This window comes from Muscardinus avellanarius (assembly GCF_963383645.1).
Source record: "Muscardinus avellanarius genome assembly, chromosome: 1".
Classification (NCBI taxonomy): domain Eukaryota; kingdom Metazoa; phylum Chordata; class Mammalia; order Rodentia; family Gliridae; genus Muscardinus; species Muscardinus avellanarius.
In genome coordinates, this window is record NC_137786.1 from 65,026,162 (window position 1) to 65,043,194 (window position 17,033).

The window sequence follows — 17,033 nt, forward strand, 5'->3', positions numbered from 1 at the left end:
TTAAGTTACCATCAGATATTTAGATGAATTTCAATTGCAGCAACTTTTAAATGGTATATAAATGACTTAGGGCATAATATGGTATCAATAACAAATATCTGTATCAATACTAATTGTTTGAAATGTTTCACTTAGATTAACTCATTTCATCTTCACAACTCAAAAAAATACATATTATTGTTTTGTTTTACAGATGAGGAAACTGAAGTACAGAGAGATTAGGTAACCTGACCAAGATATCACATTTATTAAAAGTAAAAGCTAGGTTCCAAACCAAGCAAGCATGAACGCTGAGACATTTTTATGACAAAGAGTTAACAGTGACTATCTCTGAAACAGAATTAACCAGTTCCTGTCACCTTTACAGTTTTTTTCTATCATTTAATTTTACTAGGAATATTAATGAATTTGTGCTCAGATAAAACAATAAAGACATTTCACTAGGGTGAATCTTATCTTTCCAGTGTCTTTCAACACAAAAGTATTTTCTCTGATTTTTAAAAATATTTAATATTTTTATTGGTGCATTGTAGTCACATATTAATAGAATTCAAGATGGTAGAGGCATACATGCAAATATCATTTATTCAGCCCTTCCCCAATTTCCACCCCATTTTCCCCTCCCTCCTTCCCATGTCTGGCTTACTGACAGACTTAGATATGTTTATGAATGTACTTCATAAACATTAGGGAATTTCTCTTTCCCCTCCCATCCCTCTCAATTAGGTTGCCTTATTTGCTCATCTGTGACTTCTCGTCTAGAGTTCCTCCTATGGCCCTTTTTCTCCCTAGCTTCTGCATGTTAGGGAGAGCATACGCTTTCTTTTTGTGACTGACTAATCTCACTTGACATAATATTCTCCCGTTCCATCCATGTTCTCACAAATGACATAACAGCAAAGGAAACTATCAAAAACCTCACCAATGGTTCTGAACATAGGAGAAAATTTTTGCCAACTATTTCTCCAATAGAGGGCTAATATCTAGAATATACAGAGAACTCAAGAAACTCAACACTAAGAAAACAAATACCCCAATCAAAAAATGGGCAAGTGAACTAAACAGGCACTTCACAAAAGAAATTCAATGGCCAGTAAACATATGAAAAAATGTTCAACATCATTAGCAATTAAGAGATGTAAATCAAAACTACCCAGAGATTTCTCCTAACTCCAATTGGAATGGCAATCATTAAAAATACAAATAACAACAAATGTTAGCAAGGGTGTGGAGAAGCAGGAACTCTAATACATTGTTGGTGGGAATGCAAATTAGTGCAATCACTTTGGAAAACAGTATGGAGGATTCTCAGAAAAATGGGAATGAACCTACCATATGACCCAGCAATACCACTTCTGGGTATCTACCCAAAAGAATGGAAACCAAACTATCAAGCTAATGCATGAGTATCTATATTCATAGCTGCACAATTCACAATTGCCAAATTATGGAACCAGCCAAGATGTCCACCAACAGATGAATGGATTACACAACTATGAGATATGTACACAACAGAATTTTACTCAGCCATAAAGAAGAATAAATACTTTTAATTCCTTCATTTTAATTTTTTTCAAACTGGTAGTATTTTAAGTTCCCACATTCTAAGGAAAAGACAGTTTTTTCTATAACCTGAAACACAATATATCATACTTTTTTTTTTTTTTTTTTTTTTTTTGGTGGTACTGGGGTTCCTGGAAGCCCTTCTATCTCCGGGCTATACTCCCAGACCTATTTTTTATATTTTATTTGGAAACAGGGTCTCTTAAACCAGCAAGGCTGGCTTCGAACCTGCACAATCCTCCTGTCTCTGCCTCCCAAGCACGGGGATTACAAGTGTGCGCCACCATGCCCGGCGTATATCATACCTTTTTAAACCTACTCAAGAAATCAACAAAATCTAATATCAACTGAATGAACAATCTTTTAAGTCAACCTATCCCTGACGGTGTAAAATACTATTCTTTTAAATGATTTTAAGTGATCTCCAAGCAATATTACAAAATATAGGTTCCAAAATTAGGTGATAGTAGTTAAGACAGAAACCAAATGATCCAAACTGTACCTAATATTTTGAATTATACTTAAATAGAAATAAGCTTTAAAAACTCAGGATCCGTTTTAGAATTACTTCTCTAAAAAAGATAAAAACTTTCTCACAAACTAGATTTGAAAGTTCCTAAGAATATAACAGTGCTAGAAAGCCATTAATACTTGTTTGTTGACTAGCAATTTTGATATATCAAATCAATATAAAATAAGTAAGAAATTTCTCAAATCTACTTTGAAATGAATGTGTAATTATTTAATTACAAAAAAATTCCTCATTCAACTGTTTAACACCGGAACCTATCATATTGCCTGGCAGAGCTTGATAATTATTAGATGAATCACATCCCAGACTAATGTTAGGCTAAAAAGAAATTAAAGAGTTTTCCATTAGATATTACTTCTAGATTCTAATTTCCCATCAATGTTTTTAAGTAACTCAATAGAAAAATCTAGAAGTCCAACATCATACTAGGTCAAGACCACAGGTATTGGAAAGACTGTCTCCAAAGTCTTTGCTTGTTTTGTTTTGTTTTTAATAAATGTTTAAGATATGCTTTCTCCTAACCAACTATATTCAGATTTCACTCTACAATTCTCTAGAAAGTGTTAAGAGAAGAACGAGTTAAGAGTCCACCCTGTTCTGATCTCCTTGTGAGTTCTCAACAACACCTTTATTTATCAAGTAACTAGCTTTAAAGCTGTATTATGAACTCCAGAATATATCTAGGAGTTTATAAAGGCAACAATGAAGCATTCAGAACCACAGCTGAGCTGGCAGGCATTTCTATAATTACTCACTATTGGAGAAGGATTTCTGTGACTGTTATGGCAAAAAGCATAACAATATTAAATCACAGAAGGTTGCAAAACACTAAATTTGTTCTAGTTCTGTTATAAAAATCAATCAATATTGACCACAAGAGGCCTATGCAATGACTGGCTGCAGGTGTGCAGAGAAAGCCTACTTTCCCTGAAACCACTCTGTGACCAGAAATGGGAGTAGTTAAAGCTCCGTGACTACACCATTCTCTGATCAGTTACTTTCATTCAATGTTACAACACTCTTTGCTGTAAAGCTAATCACAGCAGAGCCCCAGCAGCCTGGAAGAACAGAGGCAGATCTGTTTAATTACTTTATCAATACTAGTACATCAAACTTCATGAGTTATTGACTAAACCTTTGATTATTTTTGTACTATAAGCACTGATTGCTTACTAGGTCACTCTTGGTATCATTTGACATCTAATGACAGATGACGTACTATAGCTCACCTGTGTGCCTAAGACAGCATGTACTTATAGAAATGAGATTTTGCACTTGATAGAAAGGAAACACCAATCGATTCTCTGAAGACAAATTTTAAGAAGCTTATGTCAATTTTCACACAATATTAGATGACTAAGCCTGTTTCAAAAAAATAACAAGTTATTTAAAGAACAAAAGAAACTCAAAACAAATAGAACAATAACTATATTTATACTGGTATTTTTGTTCCCAAATATTAGGCAGCATACAACAATCTGATTTCAAAGGGGGGAAATGAACAAATAGAAAAAAAAAGGTCCTGCTGCTAACTACCTGATTAATACAAATAGCTTTGAATGAGCAATAATTAGTACAGAATTTTCTGTTTACAAGACTACAAGTTCAGAGAACTGTTGATTTACTGCCACTTTCCATAGACTTAGTCATTTCTATCCATATCTAAAATATTAAAAATATATACTAAATACAGATACCTCCCAAAAATTAGCTAGTACCAGATGCTGGTGAGGGATCAAAGACATTAAGTTGGGGGCGGGGGGGAAAGAAACCATCAAATAGGAAGAATGGCACTGAATGTAATGGTCTCCTCGATGGGTACTGAAGCCAGGCACACAGCTTTGCATTCTGACTTCATCAGGTCAATCAACCTCTCTGCTACCTTGGTCTCATATGTAAAATACAGAAAATAACAAAACCAGGCTAACAGGGTTATTTGTGAAGATAAAAGGAGTTCAAGTACATAAAGCACTAACAACCTAGCACAGAGAGCATTTTTTACATGTTAGCGGTCATTATTACAGCTCCAAGACTGTATCCCTGACGACACTAAGACCACCTTCACCTATGCCTCACTCTTTTTCTAAGTTAAATCTTGATTTTTTTAGATATTTTGACTTTCTTATACCATAAACTAATATACATATCAAAGTTAGAAGTTCAGCACAGCCATAAGACATTAATGAAAGATGTTCAAAATTATTGATTCAGAATTATACAGGATAACAAGTACACAGTGCTTAATAAATACCTAAATTAATTACAAATAAAATTATAAATACTAAACTAGAAAAGTGACACAAGCCTATAATCTCAGTTCTTGAGAGCCTAAAACAGAAACATCCCAATTTCAAGGCCAGCCTGGGCAACCTACCAAAAACTTGTCTTAAAATAGAAAATAAAAAGGGTTGGGGGTGTAGCTCAGTGATAGAGCACTCCTGGGTCCAATCACTAGTACCATCAAAAAAGGAAAAACAGACCCGGGCGTGGTGGCACATGCTTGTAATCCCCGCGCTTGGGAGGCAGAGATAGGAGGATCGCGCAGGTTTAAAGCCAGCCACGCTGGCTTAGGAGACCCTGTTTCCAAATTTAAAAAAAAAATTATATATATGGGACATATATGGGTCTGGGAGTGTAGCCCGGAGGTAGAAGGGTTTCCAGGAATAAATAAATAAATATATGTATATATTATATGTATGTATATATATATTTGATTTATCATGTTATTTAAATTCAATATTAACTTAATCTAGTTCATGAATTGGCAACAGGGTACAAATGATTTGATTATGGCTTACTCGAGTTAGTTAAACTGAATTTATCATGACCATTCTGGTAGCAACATTTACTTATCTGAAATATATATTAGTATTTACTATCTAATGGAAAAATGAACTATACTTTAAAACATACTTTTAATGTGGGTTGAATGTATATAACTTTAGAATCTGATAATATAAATTATTCTGATGGAAAAGCTAAAATGGAAAAATAGTTCATCTTTATATAAAAATGTGTGTAATGGATATAATATAACATATCTTTCATATTTTTTCAGATTTTGAATATGTAAATGTCAGATTATTTACTAGTAATCTATTTCATAGCAGGAAAAGATTAGAAGCATGTTAAATTAACAACTAACAGTCTACTTCATATCAGTTATGTCTTTGTAACCACAGTAATGTATTATACAACAGCAGAGTGACCCAACTAATCTTTCATTGTTCTTCTTGGACAAAAGTTTCTACTGTGATTCTCAGGTCATGATTATTTTATTTACTCTAATTGTCACGTTCCTCAGCAACTTCATCATTAGAAAAAGGCTTGTTTTTAGAAACAAAATATCTAAACATTCACTATAAAACTGCTAATAATAGTTGTCTCACTTATTGCTATATTCTATCAGATTTTATAAAATTGTACTATAGATCTCTGATATATATATTAAAGAGAAATTTTCAATAGCATTACTAGTCATAAACTGAAACTTTGTATAGAAAGTAAAAAAAACTGAGGCAAGTATTTTCATTTCATCGATAACATTCCATGTAGTCAATATCCATATTCCAGGTATATTTTAAGAACTTAAAATTACAAATGTTTATATAAAGCTATAATTTAAAACTAATAATACCAAAGGTCTTTTTCACCCTTCTATTTTAACTAAACAGAATACCAACACACACATGCATGATGGTTTTCAAATGTTAGATAACAGGCAACACAAGACTATGAACTCTGAGAAAGAAAAAAATCAAGGTGAGCCCTACAATTACACCACACTAGTACCTGGAAGTAATTTCCAGATCAACAGTGCAAGAAGGAAAACCAAACAGATCCTAAAAATCTTATTGTACTAAGGATTGAGAGATCAAAGTGCCTGCCAGAATCTGCAAAGACAGAATGAGAGAGAAGGAGGGAAGAAAAAAGAAAGACTGGGGAGGGAGATGAGGGGAAGGGGGAGGGGGAGGGGGAGGGGGAGAGGGAGAGGGAGAGGGGAGGGGGAGGGGAGGAGAGAGGGTGGGGGGGCGAAAACTGATCTAAACTAAAACTGTTCTGCCAAAACTGATCTATAGGTTCAATGCAATTCCCATTAAAATACCAGTGACATTCTTCAGAGACCTAGAAAAATCAATCATGAATTTCATATGGAGAAAGAAAAGACCTAGAATAGCCAAAGCAATTCTCAATAACAAGAAACACGCAGGAGGCATTACAATCCCAGACTTCAAACTATACTATAGAGCAATAGTAGTAAAAACAGCATGGTACTGGCACAAAAACAGATATACTGACCAGTGGATTAGAATAGAAGATACAGAAACAAACCCACACATCTTTAGTCAATTAATCTTTGACAAAGGGGCCAAACACATACGCTGGAGAAAAGACAGTCTTTTCAACAAGTGGTGCTGGGAGAACTGGCTAACCATTTGTAAAAAGATGAATCTAAAGCCCTATATCTCACCAAACACAGGAATCAACTCAAGATGGATCAAAGACTTAGAAATTAGACCTGAGACTGTGAAGCTAGTAGAGGAAAGCATAGGTTCAACACTACAACATATTGGCACAGGCAGTAACTTTCTCAACAAAACCTCCAAAGCTCAGGAAATTAAAGCAAGAATAAACAAGTGGGATAACATCAAACTAAAAAGTTTCTTCTCATCAAAGGAAACTCAATAACCTAAAGAGGAAGTCTACAGAATGGGAAAGGATCTTTACCAGCCACCATTCTGATAGAGGGCTAATATCCAGAGTATACAAAGAGCTCAAAAGACTCTAAACTAGCAAAACAAACAACCCAATCAAGAAATGGGCAAATTAACTAAATAGACACTTCACAAAAGAAGAGATACAAAGGGCTAATAGATACATGAAAAGATGTTCTTCATCACTGGCCATCAGGGAGATGCAAATCAAAACTACACTGAGATTCCATCTAACCCCAGTCAGAGTAGCAAGCATAAAGAAATCAAATAACAACAAATGCTGGCGAGGATGTGGGGAAAGAGGAACTCTTTTACACTGTTGGTGGGAGTGCAAACTAGTTCAACCACTATGGAGATCTGTGTGGAGATTCCTAAGAAAGGTGGGAATAGATCCACCATATGATCCAGCTATACCACTCCTGGTTATCTTTCCAAAGGAGTTGAATTCAGAGAACTACAGCAACATATGCATACCTATGTTCATAGCAGCACAATTTGTAATAGCCAAAATATGGAACCAACCCAGATCACCATCAACAGATGAATGGATAGCAAAACTATGGGAAATACACACAATGGAATTCTATTCAGCCATAAAGAAGAACAAAATTATATCATTTGAAAGAAGATGGAAAGCCCTGGAGAACATTATGTTAAGTGAGATCAGCCAAGCACAGAAGAAGAAGATACATATGTTTCCTCTAATATGCCCAAACTAGGAAACACAAAGAATACCAGAGGGGCTCCAGATATTGAAGGGGAAATACTAGCTAAGTTTGGATGGTAAGATAGGAGAGGAGGAAGGCCGGTCTTGATTAATAAGGGTCTACACTTGAACATGTGTAAAATTATGAATAAGACATGGTTAACCTGGACAACCATTGGTGGGGGGGGGGAGGGAAAATGTGGGCGGGGGGGAGGGCACCAAATATAGTGTAAATGTATACTATTTATGTTCAATAAAAAAATTGTTATAAAAAAAAGAAAAAGAAAAAAGACTGGGGAGGGAGATGAGGGGAAGGGGGAGGGGGAGGGGGAGAGGGGAGGGGGAGAGGAGGAGAGAGGGTGGGGGGCGAGAGCACACTCAAGCGAGTGTGCGAGCAAGAGTACAGGAACACATACACAACTAAAAGAGCCAAAAGCATTCTGCAGAGGAGTACCATCAAGTCTTAGGCTGGGCCTGCACATGAGTGAGATGAAACTACCTGAGGCCAGAGGAAAAGAGAAACCCATTGGAAAGGAATAGGTCCTAAAGACTGCAGAAAGCTAGTAATATACTCTTACTAGTCACAAAAACAAAACAAAACGTCTTCTAAATACATGGATCACCAAGTAGGAGCCTAAGAAGTGGGAATCAATTAGTACATACTATAGGTGTTTCTACACTCAAAGTTTAGAAGCATGCTTTGAAAGGATCAATTTCACCCAAACATGTACCACCACAAAACCCAATTTAAAAGAACACAACAAAACTCAAAAATCATCAACATAAAATTCATAACATTCAAGATCCAATTAAAATTTACTAGGGATATTTAAAATAGGAAAATACGAATCATTACAATGAGACAAATCTATTTGTATAAAATCAAAAGTATTTTCTATTAAAAATACTCAAAATGACAGAAATGATAAAAGCAACAGAAATTCAACAGCTATAAATGTGCTCCGATCTCCAACAGGAGAGGGGAAAATATGACTGTGCTGAGGAGAGAATTGGAAGATATAAAAATGACCCAATGGCATATCTGAAAGTGAAATATACATCTGACAACATAAAATGCACTGGAAGGAATTAACAACAGATACTGCAAAAGGAAAGATCAGTAAACTGAGTCCACAGTTAAAGAATTAACAAAGTGAAGAATGGAGAGACAAGACAAAATGTAACACAGTATCATTGTCCTGTGGAACAATATTAACCACTCTGATATGTTTACTTAAATCCTAAAAGAAGAAATGAGATCAAATATATATATATATATATATATATATATATATATATATATATATATATATATATATATATATATATTTGAAGTAGGACATGTTGGCCCACACTTGTAATCCCAGTACTTGGGAGGTTGAGACAGAAAGACTGTAAGTTCATGGCCAGCCTCAGCTACTTAGTTAAACTCTCCACAACTTAGTGAGACTCTGTTTAGAATAATAAGTAGGGCTAGAGGTGTGCACTTGGCGATAGAATGCCCCTGGGTTCAATCCCAGGAATGGAAAAAAAATACTGTATATATCTCTATATATAAAGACAGATAGATATAGTATATATACATATATATGTATATGTATGAAGAAATGTCTGAAATATTTCTAAGTTTTAAGAAAACTCTAAGCCGTCAAATGTAAGAAGCTCAAAAAACCCTCAAATGTAAAAAGCTCAAAGAAATAAATTAAACCTGATGCAAATTATGTCAAAGCAGATTTTAACAAAATTTCTTAAACCCAGTGACAAAGAAATAATCTTAAAACTAAACAAGGGGGAAAAGATACATTATGGGTAGAGAAACATAGATAAGAATGACAGGAGATTTGTCATTAGAATCTATATAGGTGAGCAGGGCGTGGTGGCGCACGCTTGCAATCCCAGCACTTGGGAAGTTGAGACAAGAGGATCACACAGGTTCCAAATCAGCCTCAGCTACTTAGTGAGGCTCTCAGCAACTTAGTGAGACCCTTTTTATTTGGAAAATCTGGGAGTGTATCCCGGGGGTAGAAAGCCCTTGGGTTCCATCCCCAGTACCACAGGAAAAAAAAAAAAAAGAAAGAAAGAAAGAAACTATGTAGGCCAGAAAAATATAAACTTTTTTTTAATATTGGCAAGAAAAAGACTAAATCTAAAAGACTGTATCCAGCAAAAGTGATATTTTTGTTGTTGTTGTTGTTGTTTTTGGTGGTACTGGGGATGGAACCTAGGGGCCTTCTACCTCGGGGCTACACTCCCAGACCTATTTTATATTTTATTTGGAAACAGGGTCTCTTAAGCCAGCTGAGGCTGGCTTCGAACCTGCGTGATCCTCCTGTCTCAGCCTCCCAAGCATGGGGATTACAGGGATTACAAGCGTGCGCCACCACGCCCGGCTGCAAAAGTGTTTTTAAATTGATACAAAACTTTTTAAAACAAAAACTAAGAGGATTTGTTCACTGACAGAACAAGAAATGCTTAAGAAAGTTCTTAAGTCATAAGGAGAATGATTCCAATATGAAATTTGGACCTACACAAAGGTATAAAGGCAGAAAAAATGGTGAACTGGAAGGAGCGTGTAAAATGCTTCCCCCTCCCCCCTCATTTTAAAACCTTTTTGGGAGATAAATGGAACTTTTCCAGTAATTTTGGAGTAAGATTCTATCCGACAGAAAACTGAAAAACCTACACATATTACAACAAAGCACCTAAGTCCCTGGCAATGAAACAAGCAAATTCTGATAAGGATCTAGGATGTGCTCGAAGAAGATAAAAAAGAGAACAAAAGAACTAACCCTCCTGCCCATCCCTGGCTTTCCACCTGGGGCCAAGTGGACACTGGATGAAGCACACGCAGAGGACTGATGGACTAACCAGTCTTTGGCCAAGGGAATAAAAACACTGACCCTAGGAAACCCATGGCCACTGCAGACAGTCAGGGAATCGCAGAAGAGAGCAAGAGATGTCATCCCAAAAGAGTCTCTACTTTCTCACTGACGCCTGAGCCACACCAACATGAGAGACTCAGAACAGCTCAGGAAAAGACAAAAGTATGACACGAGACTGCAGCGGCTGTCTAAGAACTTGACAATTACCTTCTAAAAACATACCACTGGTGGAGGAAAAATTTTAAAAACTGAGAATCTCAATAATTTAAAATTCCTAATATCAAGAATATAATACAAAATTACCTAACACATGAAAAACTAATAAGACATATTTACATATGATAAAACAACTGAATCCAAGCCTGAGATAAACAAGGTATTGGAATTAGCAAATAAGGATTTGGGAACTATTATATTTATCCTCAATTAAGTTTAAAAGAAAAGGAAATTTCACCAATAAAAAAAAAAGTAAAACTACATACGGAAAAAATATAATTTTTAAATGTTCACAATACAAACTTAATAGAGATGACAGTATAAACTTAAAGTAGATGAGTAAAAATTACTCAAAGTGATAAACATAAAAAAGATACCAGGCCAGGCGTGGTGGCACAAGCTTGTAATCCCAGCATTCGGGAGGGTGACACAGGAGGATCATGGTTCACAGACAGCCTCAGCTATAGAGTGAGGTCCTCTGCTACTTAGTGAGACACTGTTTCAAAATAAAAAATAAAAAATAGGGAAGGGGTGTAGCTCAGAGGTCAAATGCCCCTGGGTTCCCTCCCTAAACCCGCAAAAAAATTTACCAAAAATCCACAAATTTTCATACACAGTTAATTATCAAATAATATATCATGTATTTAATTTCAATCCCAGAAGGAAAAATCAGAATGAGTTTTTAAAAATGTGAAGAAAGCCGGGCGTGGTGGCACACACTTGTCATCCCTGCGTTTGGGAGGCGGAGACAGAAGGATGGCGCAGGTTTGAAGCCAGCCATGCTGGCTTAAGAGTCCCTGTTTCCAAAAATTAAAAAAAGCATAAAATAGGTCTGGGAGTGTAGCCCAGAGGTAGAAGGGCTTCCAGAAACCCCAGTACCACCAAAAAAAAAAGTGAAGAAAATGGCCAAAAATTTCATAATTTTTTGTTTTGTTTTGTTTTGTTTTTGGTGGTACTGGGGTTCCTGGAAACCCTTCTACCTCCGGTCTACACTCTCAGACCTATTTTTATTATTTTTTTTTTAATTTGGAAACAGGGTCTCCTAAGCCAGCATGCGCGCTGGCTTCGAACCTGCGTGATCCTCCTGTCTCTGCCTCCCAAGTGCGGGGATTACAAGCGTGCGCCACCACGCCCGGCAAATTTCATAATTTTTATGACAGAAATTTACAAAACTTAAATGTTTAACAAACACCAAGCCAGGCATGGTAGCAATACCAGCATTTAGGAGGCTGAGGTCAGAGGACTGTGGTTCACAGACAGCCTCAGCTACTTAGCAAGGCCTTTTACAACTCAGTGAGACCCTGTTTCAAAAATAAAAAGACTAAAAAATAGGGTTAGAGGTGTAGTTCGGAGGTATAATACCCCTGTGTTCCATCCTCAGTACTGGGAAAAAAATAACTCAGAACAAAACACACCACAAATCATGAAAGCATCAAGAGAAAAAATGACAACCTAAAGGACAGGTTTAACCAATCAATAATGAAGATGCAGGAAAAAAAGAATACAGCTCTTAGACTAGGTATACATGCATGCAAAATATCCTGGGCTCAATAATTTAAAACACAGCAATACACACACACACACACACACACACACACACACACACACATACACACACACACTGAATACAGTTCCAAGTATATACATGCATGTACTTACAGAAAATTAACTTACAAAAATTGTGCAGATGCTGGGTATCTGTTAATTAAGTCCCAAGTTTTAAATTCTGGGAATATTTCAACAAGATGTACAAGGGACATAAAATAGGTTGAAAATCATAATCTAAAGCTTATATATTATATTAATTCTTATATGACCATAAAGTTATACATAATTATATTACATAATAATTTAAGATTTTTTTAGTACAGAAATATGAAAATTTTATGTTAAGTTAGGAAAAGATAAGAGAATAAAAAGCCCCAACCCAAAAGGAAGGTTCCCAGAAAAAGAGACACCTTGAAGACCTTGGGGAACGGGCTTTTAAACCTTTTGGAGGTTTTCTATCTGTTCTTTTGAATGGTCAGAATTGGTTTTTGAGAACCAATGACTTTTGCACAGTTTCAATCCTTAATTTGAATGATTACCTATGGGCTGGCCAGGGCCCTGATTCCCTGGTGCTCACCAGTCTCCCACCTTACTGCTTACTTCCCCCAAACTCACAGGAAGTGGAGTGTAAACGGCTGCTCTAATTCTTCCTGTTCCCAGGTCCTCTGCCCCGCCTCAGGTCCACACTTAGATGATGTGACCCTAACTTCTGTAAAGGAAATGGGGTGATGACAGCTCTGCTTCAAGCTGGTAGGGGGCGCTGTCAGAATACTGCAGTTTAGGGTCTCAGGGGATGGATGATCTAGAGACCATGGAATAAGAAATTCTTCATATGACATTTTGTTTTCCTAATCATCTGGAGTTGGAAGGCTGAAGGAGACTTTTATATGTGTTTCACATGAAGAACAATGAAACAAAATATATTAAGTATAAAAGCACCTATACCTCAGAGGATGAAAACTAAAAACTTAATCTGTATATAGTACTAAGGTCACACCCAATAAAATGCAATGGAAAGGGACACACTAATTCAGTATATCCATATATATGTATATCCACATATATGTATTCATGTATGTGGATATACTAATTCAGTTATCCACATACATGTACTGAGTGCTTAATACATGTCATAAGTAGTCCAAGAATCTTGGGAAATATTCCTGGGCTTAGTTGTATAAGTGAAAAAAAAAAAAAAAAAAAACCTCAACAAGCTACTGTCGTCCACTCAGGTGAATAAATCTCAAACTGGTTTTCACATTTTCATGAAAAATCCAAAGCTAAGATTACATCTACTTCTTATTCTATTTTACCTATGTTTAAAGGCTACAGATATTTTAGCTAACAAAAATTCAGTGATATATAAGTATCCTATGTTACATTTCAAAGTAACTGAAAAGTGTACAACAAAAGGAATTATGAAAATTATAAATCAAAACAGTACCTCAATGTTTTTACTGGCCACATTCTTCACAACAGCAGGAAACAGTTCAGATGCATTTTTCCCTTTTGCAATCATCTGAAGAATAAAAGAGGACTCTTAAGGTAAAAACTCCTTTTTTTTCTTTATATTTTTTATTGGTGCACTGTATTCATACATCATAGTGGGCTACAAACTTTTATAGACATACATGCACACATCGCCCAGTCAGCCCCCACCCGACCCCCACCCCATTACCTCCCCATCCCTCCTTCCCATGCTTGGCTTAGTGGTTGACATCTAGTATTATAGCAATTTATCCAAAATTAAAAAATATAATCTCACATAACAGTTTCATTTGTCTGATACCAAGCTTTTGATAAGTTAAAGATAACATTTCAATATTTCTTTTTGCTTTCTTTCTTACCAGAGAATATTTTTTTTCTTTTTTTTTAGGTGAAACTATCATATATTTATATATTTATTTTTCAGAAAAAAATCTATCCTAATATGGAATATGGACTCTAGATACCCAAAACGATCTCGAAAAAGAACAAAGCTAGAAGATATATATTTTCTGATTTCAAACCATATAAAGCTACAATAATTGAAACAGTGTAGTACTATTCTAAAGGCAGATATATAAACCATTGGAGTTAAATAAAAGCCTAGAGCTAAATTCTTCCCTATATTGTCAAGTTATTTTTGACAAGGTTTGCACGAACATTTGGTGGAGGAAATAATTATCTTTTAACTAAATATTGTTGAAAAATAATAATTACATGAAAAAGAATAAAACTGAACCCTTACCTAATCCCATATACAAATATTAACTCAAAATAGGTAATAGACCTAAATATAAATCTTAAAATTATAAACTTTAAGAAGAAAATCTGGGTCATAAAACCTCACAACATTGAAATTGGCAGTGATTTCTTGGTTATGATTTCAATGGCACAGGCAACAGAAGAGTATACAAACTCCCTAAAAAATAAAAAAAATATTGTATATCCAAAGACAATGTAAACAGAGTTATAAGTTACTGATAGAATGGGATAAAATATTTCCAAATGCTCTATCTGAAGGCATATTAATATTCCAACTAGAAATCCTAAAAATTAACAACAATAAAAGCAAACAATACAATTTAGAGATAGGTAAAAGACTAACATAAATAATGAATCTCCACAGATAACTAATCTTAGTTGTCTGTTGGATGGAAAATCTTGTTTCTCTGGTTCTGGTGTGTGTTACCTATTTCTTCTTTGTAGTTAATCTCTTTGAGTATTTTCTCTAGCGCTGGTTTTGAAGACATAAGTTCCTTCAGTTTCTGTTTGTCATGGAAGCTTCTTATTTCTCCATCTAATTTGATAGAAAGTTTTGCTGGGGAGGAAATTTTTGGCTGGAAGTTGTTTTCTTTCAGAGTTTGGAATATGTTACTCCGAGCCCTTCTGGCTTTTATGACTTGGTTTGGGAAGTCTGGAGTGATTCTAAATGGTTTGCCCCTGAATGTCATTTGGCCCTTTGTTTTTGTTGCCTTTAAGATTCTCTGCTTGGCTTCCACATTGGTCATTTTGATAATTATGTGGCGTGGGGATCCTCTTCTCCGATCCTGTCTAAAGGGAGTTCAATAGGTTTCCTGGACCTGTGTATCAACCTCTTGCTCTATGTTTGGAAATTTTTCTGCTAATTTTTCCTTGAAGAGATTGTTGATCCCATTGTTTTCACCTTCTTTTCCCTCCTCTATTCCAATTATTCTTAGGTTAGCTCTCTTAAAATGGACCTATATTTCTTCAGTGTCAGATTCCTGCTGTTGGATATTTTTTTCTAGATTAGAAAGTATGCGTTCATTTTTGGATTGATCTTCTAAGATCAAGATTCTATTCTCCATGTGGTCTAATCAGTTGTTTGTACTTTGAATTGAGGCCTTTACTTCATTAATTGCATCCTTTATCTCTTTTTGGCTCTCTCTGAATTCTTTCCGAAACACCCCTATTATTTCTACATTTATTTTCCTGATTTGATCTTCTAGAAATCTCTGAATTTCTGTGTTATCGGGTTCTGATGTTGTGGGGTTGTGGGCATTCACTGCTCCATTGTTATTCCTCTTTCCCATGATTTCGGAAGTTTGTGCCTTCTCTGCGTTCTTCCCTTGGGTCACTATGACTTCACTTAAGGTGCTGTGGATCTCGAGTCTGTGGTATCTCAGACCCCACTACTCCTTTACTGGGTTGTATCACAGAGTCTCAGACCCAGGGAGTCGATAGAGGCTGCTTTAGACTATGGGGGGTGCCCGGTTGGGCGTTCTCCTATGGTGTGATATCTCTGCCACCGCCACTCCCCCACTGGGTCAAGTCCCTGGGAGTGCAGTACTGGGATTTCTCCTCTGGGGCCTGCAATTTGACTCACTGTTGTTGAGTACACAGATGGAGCTATCTTAGACTCGGTGAATTCGCTGCTGCTGCCGCCGGTGGTAATATGGCGCCGCTGTCACGCCCTCGGCCGTGAGGCTGGCGTATTTCTTCTCTGGTTTTGAGCTCCGCTCTGAGTCCCTGCAGCGTGTGCTGAGCTCAGCCACTGGGAGCTTTAGATGCTCCATGCGCCAAAAAATCCCACCTGGCTGGTCCGCAGCAGCTCACCTCGGCTCGCTGTAGCCGTCCAGTGAATTCGCTGCTGCAGCCAGCAGTAAGACGCTGCTGCCGCGTCCTTGGGCGTGAGGCCAGTGTATCTCCTCTGTGGCTCTGAGCTCCATTCTGAGTCCCCTTCCTTTCTGGAGCCTGGTGATTTTTTTGTTTCTCTGGTGATGGTGTTTTCTGGCTATGAAAGGAGCTGATTTTGTGGTAATGGAGATTGGTTGTTAGCAGAAGAGCCCCGCTTTTCTCGGTCGCCATCTTCCCAGAAGTCCAAAAAACTCCTTTTAAATTAGTAATGTTCTAGGAAACTCTACATATATTAAGTATTTAAAAGCCTGTTTTATCAAATACCTATGTAATTAACAGATGAATTATTTTTCAGTCATCTTACTTATTCCAACTATCCCCAACACCAGGGATAGTTGTTTTCTCTTGTATGTCCAAAATATGTTAAGGCTCACTGTATGCCCTGAACATAATCTATTTGGCATGTTAAAAGAATGTGTATGTAGCTACTGTTGAGCAAGTATCATATGTCAGGCAGATCACACTGATGTTATTCCAGTCTTCAATATCCTCACATTGTTCTATCAACTTATTCTAAAAGATTTTTAAGAGAAAATTACATCTCTATCAATTTATCCATCTTTCCTTTAGTTCTAATAGCTTTGGGGTGGGGGTTCTCCTTTCATTTTTGTTTTCTAGCTTTAATTTTTTATATATTTTGTTTCATTTTTTAGACTTTTTTAACTATGTCACTTTGAGAAATGAGTCTGGTTGCTACATAATGCCTCTCTTTATTTCTATCATAATATTTA

General features: G+C 36.3%; 1 protein-coding gene across 2 annotated transcripts in view; it reads right to left on the reverse strand.

Annotated features, from left to right (window-relative positions):
• The window catches only part of AP3B1 (adaptor related protein complex 3 subunit beta 1), a gene marked incomplete at its 3' end in the record, with an annotated part of 261,404 nt that overhangs the window by 196,400 nt on the left and 47,971 nt on the right, over positions 1 to 17,033 (reverse strand). For both annotated transcript variants that reach the window (XM_080711376.1, XM_080711377.1), the window contains exon 3: positions 13,607 to 13,681. In XM_080711376.1, coding sequence (XP_080567502.1) covers positions 13,607 to 13,681 — 75 coding nt within the window. The remainder of the gene's footprint in view (positions 1 to 13,606; positions 13,682 to 17,033) is intronic.